This window comes from Rattus rattus, chromosome 11 (assembly GCF_011064425.1).
Source record: "Rattus rattus isolate New Zealand chromosome 11, Rrattus_CSIRO_v1, whole genome shotgun sequence".
In the NCBI taxonomy this organism is placed as follows: Eukaryota; Metazoa; Chordata; class Mammalia; order Rodentia; family Muridae; genus Rattus; species Rattus rattus.
The window spans coordinates 48,608,488-48,630,352 of NC_046164.1; the positions used below are offsets into that span (position 1 = coordinate 48,608,488).

Genomic DNA, 21,865 nt, shown 5'->3' on the forward strand with positions numbered 1-21,865 from the left:
ATCCACATCAGTAGGCTTTGGTTTGTTGGTATGTTCAATGGGTTTGTTAGAAGTGCTGTTAATTTTTTAATTTTTTTTTGAGAAAGGGTTATACATAAAGCATTTTTACCTGAAAATTCTGTGCAATTTGTGTGATTGAAAGGCTCACATAATAACATTGTGGGATTCTGTCTCTCCACTCCCAGTTTGGATAAAGAGAAAAATTGTTGTCTCTACCATTGCCAGAGAAGTAAGTCAGAAGCTTAAAGTTGATATGATAGTGAAGAAATTTTTACAAACGTTGTCTTGAAACTATATTTTTTTCTGATTTCTTTCCCAGGAGCCTTGTTTCTGGAGCCCTTCGAGGATGAGTGTTCAGAGCCCACCCACACTCCAGAAGCTGGCAAGGCAGACTCTGCTGAGAAATGAGGCTGTGATCATATCCTCTCTGGAGGAGCTGCCTATAGTGCTCTTCCCAGCATTGTTCAAGGAGGCCTTCGAGGGCAGGCAGAGCAAGCTTGTGAAGGAAATGGTGACAACTTGGCCTTTCCCCTGTCTCCCTGTTGGGGCATTGATGAAGACACCTAACTTGGAAACCTTGCAGGCTGTCCTAGAAGGTGTAGACATGCGACTGACAAGAGATATTCACCACAGGTAAGGAGTACGAAGTACTATAGAAGGGAACACAGGAATTAGACTTTAGAGACTATGGGTTCTGGCAGAATGTTTTCTGAAGGGATCTTCAGACTCTGATACAGAAGCCTTGAAATCTATTGGTTGTGGAGTAAGGAGAGTTTTCTCTGGATTAGGGCTTTGAATAGACGTAGCCTCACTGTAGAATGCACCTAACCCTGGTATTCCCATAGCCACTAATTATGGGACTAAGGAAAACTTAAGAGTAGCTTGCTGGAAAGAAAGTGATCGTGCATAGAAATGTAGCTCAGGGAAAGCTTCCATAGAATGTGTGTGCACATTGTACTCTTGTTGCATAAAACCTACACCATGGCAGGGTAGAGGAGAATGGAGTTTAGAGTCCTGTAGTGTAAACTGACTGAAGGTCTTGTCATGTCTGCCAATATTTCACCTTTTTCACCCTCAGCAAGGGAAAACTTCAGGTTCTGGACCTGAGGAATGTGCACCACACTTTCTGGAACATATGGGCTGATGAAGAGGATGGCAGCTGTTCTTCAGAGTCCTTGGATGACAATCCGGTAGTGAAGGTCCTTCCCCGATATGCACTGAGGCACAAACTGAAGGTGGTAACTGAGCTGTGCCTGAGGCCCCGTCTTGAGGAAGCACAAGCATGCTTCTTGAAGTGGGCCCAGCAGAGAAAGGGCTTCCTGCATTTCTGCTGTACGAAGCTGAAGATCTGGGCTATGCCTATGGACTTTATCAGAGAGATCTTGAATGTCTTTCACCCAGAGCACATCGAGGAATTGGAACTGAACACTGAGTGGAATGTCTTCCAGCTGGCCCAGTTTGCTCCCTTCTTTGGGCAAATGAGAAATCTTCACAAACTGCTCCTGGCACCCCTCTACAAGAATGTATTCAAGATTGCCAATAGAACAGGAGAGAGAGAGGACAAGTGTGTCAAGGGTTTCATTTCTATGTTCTCAAAATTCAATTGTCTGCAGCATCTCTCCTTGAGTGGCATCCATTTTCTTAGAGATCACATGAATCAGGTCTTCAGGTAAGCAAAGATGGAGGGCTGGGTTATGCAGCAGAGCAAACTTTCCTCTTCCATTGTCATGTTGAATGGTGCAGGTAGTTTTTAAGTCACTCAATAGGATCAATCATTTTGGGAGTCTTTAGAATATGGAAGTTGTGTGTAGTGATTCAAAGTCACAAATGATCTCTTCTGAAGTAGAGGATTGAAGGAAGTTTTGCAATAGTTCAGATCTGGTCAGGGGGGTTTGTAATTATTTTTGGAATTGTACGTAACGAACACCCCAGACAGAGAAAGGGAAAATGAGCATGTAGTTAAGAGTGGCAGGACTCAGCAGCAAAGTGAAGAGGGGAGCTCTGTATGGGGTTTTGTGGGAACAGCTTCCTATCTTTCCCTAAATTCCCATGAGTGAAGGGTTTTGAGCGGCATAGGACTGAGTGACTGGGGCATGAGGAAAGGTGTGGGCCTGTAAAGGAAGACTAAATTGAGTGTTCAGAGCCTAGGATGGAATGCATCTAAGAGCGAGTCTACAAATAATTTCCCTAGATACTGTCAGGCATCTTTTAACATAGAACTTTTTCCTCTTATAGCATGGTCTTGTAGGATAAATGGCTTCTCTGCATGAGACTGAGAGCAACAGATCAGCTGTGGGAGTGAATGGACTGATTTTAAAGGAAACCTCTTAGATAATATCTTTGATCATTTGGTCATCTGGTTCCTTCTTTGATTTCATAAACCCCACCCCACAAATCCCATTACCATTTACAAGAGCTAACATTCTTGTCTTCTTTATTTCTAGGAGCCTGATGACACCCTTGGTGAAACTCTCCATGATGCACTACCGAATTTCACAGAAAGACTTGGATTCCTTCTCCTGCTGTCAGAGCCTCTTTCACCTAAAACATCTGGAGATGAGCGGTGTGACCTTAAGTTCTTTGGATATTATGCCTCTGAGAAGTCTCGTGGAGAAACTGGCAGATAAAATTCAGACTCTGGATTTGCAGGGGTGTAGAATGAAAGACTACCAGCTCAATGCCCTCCTACCTGCCCTCACACGATGCTCTCAGCTCGTCAAGATCAACTTCTACAACAATGACTTCTCCATGGCCATCCTAAAGGACTTTTTGCAGCACACTGCCAACTGGAGCAAGATCAATGTGGAACAATACCCTGCCCCTCTGGAGTGCTATGATGAGGTAGCTCATGTCTGCAGAGAAAGGTTTGCCCAACTTTGTCTGGAACTCATGGATACACTTGGGACAATAAGGCAACTCAACAACATTTCTTTTGCTACAAATATGTGCCACAAATGTGGTAAGCAGTGTGTTTATGGACGGGAGAACAGAAGTTGTAGTTGCCGGCTGTAAACATGGGTACAGGACTACTAGATATGAATAAATGACAGGATTCTGACACAACTCTAACCTGGGGTGCTCACTGATTTTGATTTCAGACACTGCTTAGATAGGTGAAATTAAAAATCATGTACAGAGACTGCAGTCTTGGAAACTAAGCTTGACAAGGGAAACTGTATGGTGGACTGTGGATACAGGGGCCTTGTGGAGTCAGAAACACAATTTGGCCACTTTCATGATCTGTAGTCTGGACAGAGTACCTAGAGTCTTTGTAGTTTACTTTTCAACTTTTTGTCCTTCACTGAATTCAGTGAATAACTAGAGCATGTGTTCTTTTTTAGATTTCATTAATGTTGTCATAGTTGAATAAAGTATCTAAATTTAAGGATTCTGTAACAAATACCGTCTGGAGAGGGGTAAAATGAACAATTTAGTGCATTTGTGTTCTCTTAGGGTCTGTGTGACATCTGTCCAGGATCTTCTGGCTTTCATAGTCTCTGGTGAAAAGTCTGGTGTGATTCTGATAGGTCTTCCTTTATATGTTACTTGGCCTTTTTCCCTTACTGCTTTTAATATTCTTTCTTTATTTTGTGCGTTTGGTGTTTTGACTATTATGTGACAGGAGGTGTTTCTTTTCTGGTCCAATCTATTTGGAGTTCTGTAGGCTTCTTGTATGCTTATGGGTATCTCTTTTTTTAGGTTAGGGAAGTTTTCTTCTATGATTTTGTTGAAGATATTTACTGGTCCTTTGAGCTGGGAGTCTTCATTCTCTTCTATACCTATTATCCTTAGGTTTGATCTTCTCATTGAGTCCTGGATTTCCTGTATGTTTTGGACCAGTAGCTTTTTCTGCTTTACATTATCTTTGACAGTTGAGTCGATGATTTCTATGGAATCTTCTGCTCCTGAGATTCTCCCTTCTATCTCTTGTATTCTCTTGGTGATGCTTGTATCTATGGCTCCTTGTCTCTTCCTTTGGTTTTCTATATCCAGGGATGTTTCCATGTGTTCTTTCTTGATTGCTTCTATTTCCATTTTTAATTCCTTCAACTGTTTGATTGTGTTTTCCTGGAATTCTTTCAGGGATTTTTGTGATTCCTCTCTGTGGGCTTCTACTTGTTTATTTATGTTTTCCTGTGTTTCTCTAAGGGAGTTCTTCATGTCTTTCTTGAAGTCCTCCAGCATCATGATCAAATATGATTTTGAATCTAGATCTTGCTTTTCTGGTGTGTTTGGATATTCCGTGTTTGCTTTGGTGGGAGAATTGGGCTCCGATGATGCCATGTAGTCTTGGTTTCTGTTCCTTGGGTTCCTGTGCTTGCCTCTTGCCATCAGATTATCTCTAGTGTTACTTTGTTCTGCTATTTCTGACAGTGGCTAGACTGTCCTATAAGACTGTGTGTCAGGGGTGCTGTAGACTTGTTTTCATTTTTTCTTTCAGCCAGTTATGGGAACAGAGTGTTCTGCTTTCAGGCGTGTAGTTTTCCCTATCTACAGGTCTTCAGCTGTTCCTCTGGGCCTGTGCCCTGAGTTCACCAGGCAGGTCGCTTGGAGCAGGAAGGTTTGTCTTACCTGTGGTCCCGAGGCTCAAGTTTGCTCATGGGGTGTTTGCATCTGGGGTGCACCAGAGACCCAGATGGCGTTTGGTGTTTTCCTCTAGAGTCAGAGATGTGGGCAGAGTGTAGTCTCTTCTGGTTTCCCAGGCGTGTCTGCCTGTCTGAATGTTTAGCTCTCCCTCCCATGGGATTTGGGTGCAGAGAACTGTTTATCCACTCGGTCCCTTCAGGTTCCGACGGAGTCTCAGACGCAGCGGACCTGCTGCTCCTGTGCCCTTATCTACAGGAAGACAGAGGCCATCACACCTTCAAACTTTAATTCAATCCAGAAACTTAGCTTCCAGATTCCCGAAAGACCTCTTTCTTAGGCGATTAGAGCCTGTCTAGTTGACAGACAATTCCTTTTGCCAAAACCTTTCATCTCCTCTCAAGGCCAATCAAAACATCCACTTGTCTACCTTTGGGTTTTAGGTTTGGTGTGATAGCTAATTGTGTTAACCCCATTTAGAATTACTATGGAAACTCACCTGAGCATATTTCCTAAAACATGTAACTGGCCAGGAATGTGAACCAAATTGAATTGGAGTGGCACCACCTAAAAGTCTAGTAGCCAGGACTGAATAAAACAGGGAAATCCAGGTGAGCACCAAATTCATCTCTCTTTGCTTCCTGTTTGGATGCACCATGACCAGGTCTCTTCCCTCTTTCCATCATTCCATTCCCACAATATTGTGCTGGAGAACATCCCACGAACAGTTGGCTAAATAAACCCCTTTCTCTCTTAAGGTGCTTCTTGTGAGGTTTCCGATGACAGCAATCATTAATGAATCCACTAAGGTTCAGAGTATTAGACTTGATAGACCTAAGAAATCAAGTGTGATCAATAAGCAAATTAAACATGTAAAAGTACAGGTGATACGAGTTGACTGAGGAGGTGGGTAAGGAGCCAGAACAGCAGTTTTAGTAAAATCCCTGATTATCTGGGCAGAAATGCCAACAGGGTTCACTGCTTCCTTATTTTTTGTGTGAACATTCTAGCCTGAAGGCCATTTCAGAGAGTATGACCAACATTCTTGTGCAAAAAAAATCTTTTCTAAAATCAGATAATGAAATTGTATTGAGTTTAAAATGAGTTATACCTATTGCCCAATTTTCTTCATCCTCTCTACTAAGTCAATGGTTCTCAACCTGTGGGTCAGGACTTTTTGGAATCTCATATTAGATATCCTGTATATCAGACATTTATATTACAATTTACAGCAGTAGTGGATTACAGTTGAAAACTAACCATGAAATAATTTTATGTTGGGAACACTAAACAATGGGAAGTGCATTCAAGGGTATGCAGCCTTAAGAAGGTTGAGACCCTCCTAAATCCCAAGGGAGAGAGAGAGAGAGATGTGAATACCCAGAAGTTTGGACAATCCTGAGACTGTGGGACAGACTATGGCTTCTGCCCACCTTTCCCCACATTCCTGTCTAAAGAGGAAACTGCATAGTGCAGGATGCAGGAATATAGGCAGTCAACTGCAGGAGCCATCCATCCAGGTCTGAGCCCAGAACTGAACTGTACCAGTCAAACAGCTCCCTGAACCCAAATCTCATGGAAGAGTGGAGAGCTGGACACTCAGAAGTGCGGACACTCCTGAGAAACGAGAAGAAATTACTCTCTGCCCACATTCCGAACCCAAGAGAAAATGCCCAGTGCCACTTGTGCCCCCTGTGCACAGGGATCTGCAAGCATTCAGGGGCAGGACCCTTCTGGTTGCCACCCTCACAGAGAGCTGGAAGCCAGCCGGCAGGACTGACCACATGCCTGAGATTAGAAAACTCTGTTCTCAGAAGCGACTGAAAGAAAACAGGAAAACAGGTCTACAGGAGTGCTGACACACAGGCCTACAGGAGTGTCAAGCCACCTTCAGAAAAAGCAAGACAAGCTAACACCAGAGAAAAGTTGATGGTGAGAGGCAAGCGCAGGAACCCAAGCAACAGAAACCAAGACTACTTGTCACCATTCAGAGCCCAATTCTCCCACGAAAGCAAACACTGGATATCCAAAACACACGGGAAAAGCAAGATTTAGATTTAAAATCACATTTTACCATGATGATAGAGGACTTTAAGAAGGTCATAAATAACTTCCTTAAGGAAATACAGGACAACAAAAGGAAACAAGTAGCATCCCTTAAAGATGAAACACAAATATCCCTTTAAGAATTACTGGAAAACACAACCAAACAGGAGTAGGAATGGAACCAAACCATCCAGGAGTTTAAAACAGAAATAGAAACAATACAGAAAGCTCCAAAAAGAGACAGTTCTGGAGATAAAAACGTTAGGGATGAGATCAGGAGTCATAAATGAGAGCATCACTAACAGAATACAAGGGATAGAAGAGAGAATCTCAGGAGCAGAAAATACCTTAGAAAACATCAACACAACTGTCAAAGATAATGTAAAATGGACAAAGCTCCTATCCCAAAACTTACAGAAAATTCAGGACACAATGCGAAGTACAAATCTAAGGATAATAAATATTGAAGAGAGCAAAGACTCCCAACTTAAAAGGCAAGTAAATAGCATCAACAAAATTATAGAAGAAAACTTCCCTAACCTAAAGGAAGAGATGCCTGTAAACATCCAAGAAGCCTAGAGAACTCTGAAGAGATTGGACCAGAAAAACTGTTCCTCCCACTGCATAATAGTCAAAATGCCAAGTGAACAAATCAAAGAAAGAATATTAAAAGCAGTGAGGGAAAAAGGTCAAGTAACATTTAAGGCAGAGCTATCAGAATTACACCAGCCTTCTCACCAGAGACTATGAAAGCCAGAAGATCATAGACAGATGTCATACAGACTGCAGGAGGGCAAGTAGCCCAGGCTACTATATCCAGCAAAACTCTCAACTAACATAGAGGGAGAAACCAAGATATTAAATGGCAAAACCAAATTTACACAATATCTTTCTACAAATCCAGCCCTACAAAGGATAATAAATGGTAAAGCCCAGCATAAGGAGGCAAGCTACACTCTAGAAAAAGCAAGAAAGTAATCTTGCAACAAAACCATAAAAAGAGAATCATACAAACATAATCCCACTTCTAAATATGAAAATGACAGGAAGCACCAATCACTATTACCTAATATCTCTCAACATCAATGGACTCAATTCCCCAGTAAACAGATATTGAGAAACAGACTGGATCCGTAAAAAGGACCCAACATTTTGTTGCATACAGTAAATACAACTCAGAGATAAAGACAGACACTACCTCAGAATAAAAGGTCGAAAACCCATTTCCTATCAAATGGTCTGAAGAAGCAAGCTAGAATAGCCATTCTAATATCGAATAAAATCAACTTTCAACTAAAAGTCATTAAAAAAGATAAGGAAGGCAATTCATATTCATCAAAGGAAAAATCCATCAAAATGAACTCTCAATGCTAAATGTCTGTGTTCTGAATATAAGGGCACCTACATTGATTTAAGAAACCTTACTAAAGTTCAAAGCACACATTGTACCTCTCACAATAATAGTAGGAGCTTTCAACACCCCACTCTCATTAATGGACAGATCATGGAAACAGAAAATAAACAGAGACATAGAGAGACTAAAAGTAGTTATGAACATTCCATCCTAAAACAAAAGGATATACTTTCTTCTCAGCACCTCTTTTTACCTGCTCCAAAATTGACCATATAACTGGTCACAAAACAGGACTCAATAGATAAGGGAAGATACAAATAATCCCATGCATCCTATTGGATCACCACGGACTAAGGCTGGTCTTCAATAACACAATAACCAAAGAATGTCCACATATACAAGGAAGCTTCTACATAGTGATAATTTGTCAAGGAAGAAATAAAGAAAAAAAATTACAGACTTTAGAATTTAATGAAAATGAAGGTACACCTATCCAAAGTTATGGGACAAATGAAATTTGCTAAGGGAAAACTCATAGCTCTGAGTGCCTCCAAAAAGAAACAGGAGAGAGTATACCCCAGCAGCTTGTAAGCACACCTAAAAGCTCTAGAAAAAATGAGCAAATAAACGCAAGAGGAATAGAAGTCAAGAAATAATCAAACTCAGGGCTAAATCAACCAAGTAGAAACAAAAAGGACTATACAAAGAATCAATAAAAGCAGGAGTTGGTTCTTTGAGAAAATCAACAAGATAGATAAACTCTTAGCCAGACTAACCAGAGCGAACAGAGAGTGTGTCCAATTTAAAAAAAATCAGAAGTGAAAAGGGAGACATAACAACAGAATCAGAGGAAATTCAAAAAATCATCAGATCCTACTACGAAAGCCTATATTTAACAAAACTTGAAAATCTGAAGGAAACGCACACTTTTCTAGACAAATGCCAGTTACCAAAGTTGAATCAGGAACAGACAAACCATCTGAACAATCCCATAACCCATAAAGAAATAGAAGTAGTGATTAAAAGTCTCCCAACCAAAAAGAGCCCAGGGCCAGATGGATTTAGTGCAGAATTCTATCAGACCTCCTTAGAAGACCTCAGAACAAGACTGTCCAAACTATTCCACAAAATAGAAACAGATGAAGCACTACCAAATTCGTTCTATGAAGCCACAACTACTCGCACGAAGACCCAAGAAAGAAAGAGAACTTCAGACCAATTTCCCTTATAAATATTGTTGCAAAAATACTCAATATAATTCTTGCAAATCCAGGAACACATCAAAACGATCATCCATCATGATCAATTAGGCTTCATTCCAGGTATGCAGGGATGGTTTAATAGGAAAACCATCAATGTAATCCACTATATAAACAAACTCAAAGATGAAAACCATATGATCACTTCAATAGATGCTGAGAAAGAATTTGTCAAAATTCAACACCTCATGATAAAACATGGAAAGAATAGGAATTCAAGGCCCATACATAAACATAGTAAAAGGCTTATACATCAAACCAGTGGCTAACATTAAACTAAATGGAGAGTAACTTGAAGCAATCCCACTAAAATCAGAGACTAGACAAGGCTGCCCACTGTCTCCCTACTTATTCAATAAACTTCTCCAAGTCCTCGCCAGAGCAATCAGACAACAAAAGTAGATCAAAGGGATACAAATTAGAAAGGAAGTAGTCAAAATATCACTATTTGCAGATTATATGATAGTATATTTTTGTGACCCCCAAAAGTTACACCAGAGACCTCTTAAACAACTGATAAGCAAAGTGGCTGGGTATAAAATTAATTCAAACCAATCAGTAGCTTTCCACTACTCAAAGGATAAACAGGCTGAGAGAGAAATGTTACCCTTCGTAATAGTCCCAAATAATATAAAATAATATAAAATACCTCGGTGTGACTTTAACCAAGCAAGTGAAAGATCTGTATGACAAGAACTTCAAGTCTCTGAAGAAAGAAGTTGAAGATCTCAGTAGATGGAAAGACCTCCCATGCTCATGTATGGCAGGATTAATATAGTAAAAATGGCCATTTTACCAAAAGCGATCTACAGATTCAATGCAATCCCCATCAAAATCCACTTCAATTTTTCATAGACTTAGAAAGAATAATTTGCCAATTTATTTGGAGTAATAAAAAACCCAGGATAGCTCAAACTATTCTCAGCAATAGTTCTGATTTGTTATGTGACTAAGGCCAAGGACTGCTGAAGGTCACCACAGCTGCAGCTGTTCCTCATGGCATTGGTCACATCAAGCTTGTCAGTGATCCAATGAACAGTTTTAGTATATGAACTCAATACTTTCTTCAGCTCAGAACCCCAGTCTAGTGCTGGGTTGTAAAGAGAAAGATGATCCATGCTCAGTGGAACTGATAACCCCTGTCATCAAGTGAGTTCAGTGATGGCCCGAGACTCCTGTGTCAGACTAACTGATTAAGGAGCTGCAATGTACTCTGTCAAACATGGTGTTTTCATTGTTGTTCCTAGTCCTGCTCTGTCAAGACACAAATACGGAACACATGTCTAGTCCATGCATGCCATAGCTTTTGCTCTGTAGCTTGTGTCAGTCTGGGACATTGAGCTGATGTCAGGCTGCTGGTTACAGTCAGGGCCCAATGGAGTAATAAGTGTCCTAGGCTGAGAGAATATCTGCTGTTTGGTTCTAGTGATGCTGCTGGAGTTAACAGTCAACACCTTTCATGCCTGAGACTTGGAGCTGCTTCTTTCTTGATTCTCATAACCATGGAAAACAATTAAGGTGCCCAGGGGTAAGAAGCTGTATCTTCAGCAGGAATACAGGGCATACCTGATCTCTGTATTTGTTTCATTGTGTTTTATTGATCGTGAGTGCTCTCTAAGATCTTGCTAAATGTGGACTAACTAGTCAAAATATACCTGTTGAAATCAAGGGAAACCAGAAGGAAAGTGTTGAGGCACCCTAGCTGTTTGTCAAGAGGAAGTCTCTTGAATGTCATATTAGGTATTCAGTTAAGTGGATAGAATGATATTAAATTTCTACTCTGAAGTCTCAACATGTAGAGTGCTGAGAAAGTAGTTATGTATTTTTACACACTTATTAATGATGTTCCTAGATCCAGTGAATGGATAGACAAATGCTGTGAAGTGAAGCACATCCAGACATTAGTTCTAATGACTCGGGACAATGGCACTGCTTTGGCAGATCTACTTAGTGACTATCTAAAAGTAAACAAACATGCAAGCCTTCAACATACACATGTGCACAAGACATCTGAAATGTAACTAATTAAAGATAATGCCAAACTGGTAAGTTTTTATGCAAAAGAGACACATGATTTCTTGTGATTCTGTATCCACGAGTGCTTTTTACTTTGTCAAACATGGGGGGATGATGGCTCAGAAATTAAGAGTCCTGGCTGCCCTTTCAGACAACCTGTGTTCAATTCTAGACAACAATCTGGCAGCTCACAACCACCTTATGGTTCTGAAGCTTTTCCGGTTATGAAAGCGTACAGAAAAATAGAACAGAAATATACATAAAATGCATACAGAAATAAATGTTGTACACTAACAAACTCCTAATTTCCTCTCACTCACCCTTGGTGCAGGGGCTCAAACACTGGAGGCCAGAGCAAACAAGGCTATTGCTCACCAATTGAGCTCAATGGACACACCTGAAACTCCACATACTCGACTCACAGAGCCACACAACTGCTAACAATCAATATCCCCATTTTAATTAATTTGGCCATGTTTATTTCTTCGTGAAATTGAGGTTTTTTTATTTAAAGACTTCTTCAGCTGGGTGTACATCTGCATCTGTGTTAGGTTTGTTCATGTGAAAGGTGGGATCCACAAAGGCCAGAAAAAGGGTCCTGTCACCTGAAGCCTGATTTTCCTTTGAGAGCCACCTGATTGTAAGCTCTGAAAACAAACTTTGGTCCTCTGCAAAACTAGCATGTGCTCTTAACCTGTGAGCAATCTCCCTCAAACTATAGGTCATTTGTTTTAAGAATGTGAAAGCATGTTTACTGTGGGCAAATGTAAGGTGAGTTCACTGGTCCCAAGGAACAAGGCCAGGGAACTGGACATGCAGTCAGGGAGACAGGTTGTGTGGGAAGACAGAAAGAAGGAGCCTGAGAGAGGTTTCTTGTATTTTTTGTTTATTTGTTTGTTTAGTTTTTTGGCTTCTTCTGTACCTCAGGCTAGCACAGGTCTCCACATTTCTTCCATGTTAACTGATAACTTTTCCACCTACCCAAGATTGTAAATTGTGATATTCCTGGCATGAATGTATTTATTTTGACTTCTCTTGAGAGGACATTTGTAGTTGAGTCCTTAAATTTAGATCCATTATTCAATTCAGACAATCACAATGATATTTAAATGGAGAACCTATTTTCTATGGGCTTAATAAATACAGTGTACAATAAATCATTTTATTGATAGTTCACTATACAGTAAGGAGTAATAAGGACTAGGCTGAGGGAGATTTTTGTTATAAATCAATACTTAGAATAACATTCCTTTGTAAAGTAGATGCTTTATATAGTAGAGGGAACTCTATTTTTGGACACCTTTACACACACTTTGGGTCCTATGTAGAGTTTGGGAGTCCATAGGAATAAAACTCTAGAGACATGTGGCATAAAGGCTGGACATAGAGATTCCTAGTAATAATCTCATGGAGGCATGACAAAAAGATCAAGAGTTCAAAGCCAGACCGGAGCCTGTTTACTTTGCCCTAGGTTGTATTCTTCTCTTTAGGCATCCCTGATGGGGCCAAGGTGCCTTGTGGTTTGAATGGACTGTATTTTCATCTTCCGTGATTCATTTAATCCTACTTCATTGGAGATGTGTAGGCTGCTCGCTTTAGTTTGAATGTTTAGTGCACATAACTGATCAGCCACATAAGAAGGTTGTAAACGTAGCCCAGAAAAAGGACAAGGGAAAGAAGTGTCAAGAAAACTTTTATTTTATACATGCCAATGCATTCATGCACCAGGGCCTTTCCATTCTGGACCCATTAAACATTCCAGACACTACCAAGCCTGGTAGCAAGGATGGAAATGATCAAAGAGCCCAAGGAGATAACGTCCAGTTTTATATAACTACACAACAAAGCATCTTGTTAGACTGTCTGGGCAGAAGTTGTGTATAAAGGCCAAATTCTGTTTCTGAGTGAACAGGACATTGTTCCCACAGTTAATTTAATTTTGCTCCATGTCCAGCTCAGCGTTCAAGGTCCCAGTCTCTGTACATCATGGTTTTCAACCGTCTGAGCAGTGTCAGAAGCCACAGTCTTTTAGGAACCCAGATGAGAGATGTGTCCCAAGCCTGTTGTGTTGTCAAAAACAGAAGTCCTGTTTCACAATTTAGTGCCAGCAACAACAAAGTCTGGACCCATTGTGATAGACACAGCGCTGACCACATGTATGGCAGATATCTGTAGCAAAGGAGATGTTCTTGGTCTGCCTTATTACCCCGAGAGTATACATAAGCTCAGAAGAAAGCTCGGCAAATCTTTTTACAGAAACTTGAGCCAAGTCATCATAGCACTCCAGAGGGGCAGGGTACTGTTCCACACGGATCCTGCTCCAGTTGGCTGTGTGCTGCATCAGATCCTTCAGAATGGGCACGGAGAAGTTATTGCTGTAGAAGTTGACCATGGTGAGCTGACAGCAATGTCTGAGGGCAGGTAGGAGGGCATAAAGCTGGGAGTCTGTCATCCTACACCACTGCAAATCCAGAGTCTCAAGAGTGTCTGCCACTTTCTCTAGGAGACCTCTCAGAGGCATAATATCCAGATCACATAAGACCACTCCTCTCAAATCCAGATGTTTGAGCTGAAATAGGCTTTGACTGCAGGATAGGGAATCCAAGTCTTTCTGTGAAATTAGGTAGTAAGTGATTGAAAGGGTCTCCAAGGGAGTCATCAGGCACCTAGGGATAGAACAGGGGGTTAGTTCTGGCTAATGGTGTTGTAGACATTTGGCTGGAATGTACAGAGTAGTAGAAGGAACCAGATGCCCCAAGGTCAGTTTGACTAAATGATCAAGGACATCATTTATGATGCTTTCTGTTGGAAATTGATCAGTCATGCCCACCCCAGAGTTCATCTATTGGCTTCACTTTCAAACTGAAAACCAGTTCAACCCATAAATCCAGAAAGCACACAGAAAAACTTCCATCCTAAGGAAGTCCTGATAGCATCATGATATTTGCCATGTGCTCATTGAGTCTGGATTCTAAAAGTCACACTTGCTCTCATTTATAGCCGAAGTTGTACCCTCTGTCCCATGCACTCAGTGCTACTTGGGATCCAAAGATTACACCCATGGGAATTGGGGTAAGATAGACGTATGTTTTCTCAGATTTGAGCATATAGTTCAGGTTCACACTGTGCTACTGAGTCCTCCAAATCCTGGCTATCGTCCCTGGAAGAATTACAATCCACTCTTACTACTACTTTTAACTCCAAGTCAATTCTCTCATTCATGAGTGCTCATCTGAGACACTGATTTCACTTGTAAAATTTACCTTGTGGAACAGTATACATAAATATCCTGAGTCCTGGGTTGAGGATTTAGCTCAGTGGTAGAGCGCTTGCCTAGCAAACTCAAGGCCCTGGGTTTGGTCCCCAGCTCCGAAAAATAGAAAAAAGAAAAAAAAAAAACAAAAAAAAAAATCCTGAGTCCCATTAGTCCTTGAATATTTGTTCCTAGTGACCACTGACAGCGTGAACCACTAATCTTTAAGATAAGAGAGACAAATTTGCTTTGGTATCTGACCTAGCTCTTCATTGTTACTTACCCTAGGACTTGATTCATGTGATCTCCAAGAAAATGGACGCAGAACATGTGGAGATGCTGGAGACAATTGAATTTGGAGAACTGAGATATAAACTTCTTGATACACTTGGCTTCTCTGTCTCTTGTTCCATTGCTATTAGAGAACATGATCCTGTGCAGGGGTGCCAGGAAGGCTTTCTGGAGATTTCTCATCTGTCCAAAGTAGGGAGCAAAATGTGCCAGCTCTAACAGAGTCCACTCAGTATGCAGTTCTAATTCTGTGATATGCTGTGGATCAAAAACCTTCAGGATCTCTCCAATAACACAGACTGGTAGATTCCAGACCTTCATCTTTGTACAGCAGAAATGTAGGGAGCCCTTTCTCTGCTGGGCCCACTTCAACAAGCATGTTTGTTCTTCCCCCAGGCAGGAACAGATGTACAGATCAACTATGACCTTCACACGCTTCCTTAGTGCATATCTGCGAAAGACTTTCACGACTTTCCTTTCTTTTGAGTTCTCTGCTGAACAGCTGCTGTCTTCTTCTCCAGCCTGTATGTTCCAGAAGTAATGGTGCATATTTCTCAGGTCGAGAACCTGCAGTTTTGTTCTCCTGTGGGTAGATTATATGAATGTCATGAGACTCTGAATCAACTTTTACTACATATATGTAAACTCATTTCTTCCCCCTGCTAAGATGTATATTTTTTTAGGCATCTCATATCCAAACTGGACCCAGGCTTGTTCCACATGCTTTCCCAGACTTCTGTCCATTGATTAATTTTCTTTCACTAAGGTAAACCTTATTTCTCCTTAGTCACTTTATTAGTGGTTGGGGGAATGCCAGGGTTATGTTCATTCAACTCTGAGGCTACATTTACTCTAGTCCATATTCTACTATAATCCATATCCAGCCATCCTCAGGACAAGTAAAGAGCTTTCATGGACCATGTATCCCTGCATGAAGATGCTCTCAGAATCTTCTGATCCACGTATAACCAAGACAACTGCCCTGACACTCTCTACTGTGTAGTCCATGTGTTCTCTTCTACGGTAATAGGTTATTCCTTACTTGGGGTGAAACTTTCTTGTCAGTTGCATGTCTACTCCATCTAGCACAGCCTGCAAAGTTTCCAGGTTAGGTGTCTTCATCAATGCACCCACAGGGAGACAGGGAAAAGGCCAAGCTGCCACCATTTCCTTCACGAGGTTGATGTGTTTTCCAGTGAAGGCCTCCTTGAACAGTGCTGGGAAGAGCACAGCAGGCAGCTCTCCCAGAGAGGACATGGCCACATCTTCATTTCTTATCAGAGACTGAATTGCCAGCTTCTCGAGTGTGGGTGGGGTCTGAACACTCATCTTTTAAGGTCTCCAGTCAGAAAGCACCTGGTGAACGATTCAGAAAAGATTGTACTTTCAGGACAAAGTTTATTACATTTCCTCAAAATCACAACAACCACGAGGCTTCCGAGTTACTGCTCTGCCAATTGTAGAGACATCATTTTACCTCTTCATCCTAAACTGGTCATGAAAGACAGACTCCCACACTGGCAGCATGGCAGATTTTATATCACTCAAATGGGTATATAATTTTCTGCTCTTGATGTGTTAAGTGTGACCATTTCTTTAAAGAAAATGAAAGGACGAAAGAGAGATAGGAAAATGGGAGAGACATCCAGGACACAATGTAGGTGACAGTAGCTAAATATTCAACAGAGGGGAGATGGAACCTGAATAGACAAGCATCTGTTGATACAGGTGATTCCCAGTTGAAGGATGGGGCCACTAATCCATCTCAAAATGTATAACCTAGAATTCTTCCTTTCTAAAGGAAAAGCAGGGAGAAAAAGCAGTAGAGCCTGAAGGAAAGGTCATTCTGAGACTACCTACCTTGGGATCCATCCCATCAACAGAAATCAAACCATGACAGTATTGCTGATGCCAAGATGAGCTTACAGACAATAGCCTAGTATGGCTATCCTCTGAGAGGCTGTGCCGACCTCTCTCAGACAATTGTGGACACTTATAGACAATGAATTTGGCTGAGCTTGGGACCACCAAGGGAGAGATAGGGAAGAACTGAAGGAGCTGAATCAGCTTACAACCCCTGATGAATAACAAATATTAACTAAATGAACCACTTGGAGCTCCAAAAGACTAAGAACCAAAGAAAGAGTATGGGTGGATTCATCATTTCAGATAAATATGTAGCAAAAATTACCATAAATTGCAACAATGGGAGGGGAGGCTCTTGGTCCAGAGGAGGCTTGTAGCCCCAGGGAAGTGGGATGCTAGAGGGGTGAGGGAGGAGTGGGGGGGCAGATGTGGGAGCACCTCTTTAGAGTCAAAGTGGAGGGAGGTTGGGAGGAGAGTAGTCAAGGGGAGATCAAGATGGGGGACAACTTTTGTAATGTAATTCAATAAAATAACTCATAAAGGAAAAAAGAAAATAATGAAATACAAACAATCAACAAACACTATGCAAGCAGTATTACAGAGCAATAGTGATAAAAACTGCATGGTATTGGTACAGTGACAGACAGATAGACAAGTGGAATAGAATTGAAGACACAGAAATGAACCCACACACCTATGATCACTTGATTTTTGACAAAGAAGCCAAAACCATCCAATGGAAAAAAGATAGCATTTTCAGCAAATGGTGCTAGTTCAACTGGAGGTCAGCATGTAGAAGAATGCAGATTGATCCATGCTTATCACCCTGTACAAAGCTTAAGTCCAAGTGGATCAAGGACCTCCTCTTAAAACCAGATACACTCAAACTAATAGAAGAAAAAGTGGGGAAGCATCTCGAACACATGGGCACTGGAGAAAACTTCCTGAACAAAACACCAATGGCTTATGCTCTAAGATCAGGAATCGACAAATGGGATCTCAGAAAACTGCAAAGCTTCTGTAAGGCAAAGGACACTGTTGTTAGGACAAAACGACAACCAACAGATTGGGAAGAGATCTTTACCAATTCTACAACTGATAGAGGGTTTATATCCAAAATATACAAAGAACTCAAGAAGTTAGAGGGCAGGGAGACAAATAACCCTATTAAAAAATGGAGTTCAGACATAAACAAAAAATTCACAGCTGAGGAATGCCGAATACCTAAGGAACACATAAAGAAATATTCAATATCTTTAGTCATAAGAAAAATGCAAATCAAAACAACCCTGAGATTTCACCTCACACCAGTGAGAATGGCTAAGATGAAAAACTCAGGTGACAGTAAATGCTGGGGAGGATGTGGAGAAAGAGGAACCCTCCTCCCTTGCTGGTGGGATTGCAGACTGGTACAATCAGTACTGTAAATCAGTCTGGAGGTTCCTCAGAAAATTGGACATTGAACTATCTGAGGACTCAGCTATACCACTCTTGGGCATATACCTAAAAGATGCCCCCAACATGTAACAAAGACACATGCTCCACTATGTTCATAGCAGCCTTATTTATAATACTCAGAAGGTGGAAAGAACCCAGACGCCCTTCATAGAGGAATGGATGCTGAAAATGTAGTACATCTACACAATGGAATTTTACTCAGCTATCAAGAAGAATGACTTTATGAAATTCATAAGCAAATGGTTGGAACTGGAAAATATCCTGAGTGAGGTAACTCAATCACAGAAAAACATACATGGTATGCACTCATTGATAAGTGGATATAAGCCCAAATGCTCGAATTAACCTAGATCCACAGACTACATGAAACTCAAGGATGTCCAAAATGCCAATACTTCACTACTTCTTTAAAAGGGGAAGAAGAATACCCTCGGAAGGGAGCAGGAAGGCAAAGTTTAGAACAGAGGCAGAAGGAACACCCATTCAGAGCCTGCCCCACATGTGGCCCATACAAATACAGCCACCAAACTAGATAAGATGGATATAGCAAAGAAGTGCAGGCAGACAGGAACAGGATGTAGATCACTCCTGAGAGTCACAGCCAGAGTACAGCAAATACATAGGTGAATGCCATCATTAAACCACAGACTGAGAACCGGACCCCAGTTGAAAGGACTTAAAGAGCTTGAAGGGACTTGAGATCCCATATGAACAACAATGCCAACCAACCAGAGCTTCCAGGGACTAAGACACTACCCAAAGACTATACATGGACTGACCCGGGAATCCAACTGCATACTTAGCAATGAATAGCCTATTAAGAGCATCAGTGGAAGGGGAAGTCTTGGTCCTGCCAAGACTGAACCCCAGAGAACGTGGTTGTTTAGGGAGGCGTTAATGGCGGGAGGATTGGGAGGGGACCACCCATATAGAAGTGGAGGGCGAGGGGCTAGGGGGATGTTGGCAGGGAAAACAGGAAGGGGAATAACAATTGAAATGTAAATGAGAAATACTCGAGTTAATAAAGATAAAAAAGATAATAATGAAATACAAACAACCAACAAATAAGAAATGAAATAAACAAATAAGCAAACAAACAAGAAAAGAAACAAAAAAACCCTCCTGTTGTGGATCAAAATGGAATTCCTCCTAAGAAGGATGAAAACAGTGGGTTCTTAAATTCTCAGGTTTTCCTGGGTCTCAAAAGCAGACCACATCCAAAAACAAATTATGTTAAAGAGATGCAAAGCAAAGCCTTAGGTAAGATATTTGAATAAATCACAAGTATAATTGTAGATATTTTGAGTTAAAGAGGATCAAAGACACAAGTTCTCCCGGTTTCCAGTATGAGCCAGGGTCTCAGAAAAACAAACCCAACAAGCATTTGTGAGAAGGGAAATATGAAGTAATATGGTAGTAACCTTAGTCCTGAGGAGGCTGCTGAGTCAGGAGTGTTTTGATATCCAGCCTACCCAGAGCCACATGGCCATTTCTAGGAGAGCTTGAATAACATAGAATCACCTTCCTTTAAAAATCTACCACAATATTGAAATCAACAGGCTAACACAGATGTTAGAGATGAGGCTAAAACTTGATTTGGAATTAAATCCAAGGACTTTGTTGAGTTCACGTAAAGAGACAGAAATTAAAATGTGTTGTCATATTTTAGAGTCTAAAGGCATATATCAAAGTGCATGACTCAAAGGAAACCATTTACATACCAGTTCTCAGCACTGCAAGGAGGTCTCTGAGTCCCAGGGAAACCAGGCAGCTATCTAGGCTCCAGGTCTCTGAATGTTTTCTCTAGCTCCACTGAAGCCTGTATATACCTCCCTGCTCACCCTCCCTATTGCAAGCACACCCTCCAATCCCAAACTGGAATTAGATTGGATTAAACTCCACCCTTTGAATTCTATAGGGAACATCATCCAACCAGTTCCTTGATTGAATCAGAGCTCTGGGTGAGAATTCCTCCACACTAGACCACCCCTCCAACATTTCACAGGTTAATTAGCAACATATCATGGAATTTGTGAATTTCTCCCCTCATTTCCTTAATTATTACATAGTTTTGAATTCTGTCATGTACTGGTTCCTGTTTTGAAGCCAGGGTTGTTTTAGAACTCTAAGTTCAACAACCTTGTGCCTCTCTATCTTTCTTCCTGCTTGGATTAATGTTGTAATCACTATACCTGAGTGAATTCTATTCATTTGACCAAGTCAGTCTTTTTTGCCTAAGATCAGGGTTTACTCTGATGCTCATACTAGTCATAAAATAATTTGTAATATTATTATCACTGGAACACACAGTTTAATAGTCAGGAATATGTTCTGGTGCTCAAGGACTGAATTGAATACTATTCCAATAAACTACAGCATCACCTATTCAAGAGATAGAGGCAGGAGCATAGCTTGATTCCATTAATACTGTCCCAGGGTGCTTGGTGTGTACTCAATATGCAGACAGCCATGCAGCATACAGGGCATTCTCTCTCCACAATTCCATGCAGTTTGCAAGAAGGCCAAACCTGTAATCTCACAGTGCAAGAATTGAAATCTGGAGGATCAATTCAAGACCATCTTCACCATACTTTAATACGGGAACAACCTGAACCCTACATTTGAGCCAATTTCTAAATGGAGACAAAAATAAAGAGAAAAAGGAGTGTCTGACGGAGACGCTGCTCTGGACTACCAAAAAATGAGGGACTATTTCATGTAGGTTCAGCCTAGCATGCTTGCTTAAGACAGGTGTGGATGTGCTGTGCAATTGAATTTAGGTGTTGTGTAAATATGAGAGTCTTCAACTAATCCTAGAGCATTCAAGATACCCGGCAACCACTGAGCACCTCTCCACTCCCTGTGATCCTTCCTTTCTGAAAACCTACTTCAACTGTCTTAAAACCATGGATGGCATGTCCCTCCCTGACACACTTTATAAGTTGTTTTGAAAACGTTAGTACGGTATAGGCTTGCCAAAAACATTATATTATAGCCAAAGATGTCATCATATTTCTAGGTCTGTACTCAGACTCACATGTTATGGAAAGAAATGGATGTCCCCATCTGTCTAGATCATGCAGTGATATATAATCTCCTCTTTTGTGAATGCCAAGCAAGGACTTTATTCCCTGACTTACACTGTTGTGGGAGGGAAATGTTAGAGATTCCCCCCAAAACCAACATGATCTGATCTGATGCAACTCACAGCAGGTTTTTTTGCCCTATTAAAGCAATTTCCACATCCCTCCCAATTTACCTTCATCATATAGGAAAGTTTCGTGGTGGGGGATCCCAAATTTTCTATCATGGCAAGCTTTATAATAAGCAGCAAGCAGAGGTAAATGTGCAAGCATCTAATTGGAAAGCTACTATGGCCTTATCTTAATTGGCCATTGCTGGGAGACAAACATAAACTTAATTTCTGTTGCCCTCTTCATGTTGCTTCTTAGACAAGGTGTGGGCTTGTAACTAAAGGGTGTAGGTTTGTTAGACAAATTAGCTATACGAATAAGCTGGTCTGGTTGAGGGTATAACCTGGTAATGCTGGTCTTGTTGGGGATTAGCCTTGAGATTTGATTTTGTTGAGGTGCAACTTTGACATTTATAAAATGTACCAGTTATTAGTTCACCTGAGTTCACACATACATCAGATTCTCTAAAATGGAGTCTGAACATAAAGATAAGGAATTTCAGCAGCCATAGAAAAACTTCACAAAATGAATGCACGTCATCCTC

The 21,865-nt window shown here is 41.0% G+C and overlaps 2 protein-coding genes across 2 annotated transcripts; one reads left to right on the top strand and one right to left on the bottom strand.

The window, feature by feature from the left end:
* Nucleotides 1-346: 346 nt before the first annotated feature.
* On the top strand, nt 347-3,012 carry LOC116911993 (PRAME family member 8-like). The gene is made up of 3 exons (XM_032915898.1): nt 347-633; nt 1,079-1,669; nt 2,445-3,012. Exons 1-3 carry the CDS (start codon nt 347-349, stop codon nt 3,010-3,012), a joined length of 1,446 nt encoding a protein of 481 aa, XP_032771789.1.
* A 10,345-nt stretch (nt 3,013-13,357) lies between these two features.
* Nucleotides 13,358-16,132, bottom strand: LOC116911994 (PRAME family member 8-like). Its single transcript, XM_032915899.1, has 3 exons — nt 15,846-16,132; nt 14,796-15,386; nt 13,358-13,925 (listed from the first exon to the last, which is right to left on the bottom strand). Exons 1-3 carry the CDS (start codon nt 16,130-16,132, stop codon nt 13,358-13,360), a joined length of 1,446 nt encoding a protein of 481 aa, XP_032771790.1.
* Nucleotides 16,133-21,865: the final 5,733 nt, after the last annotated feature.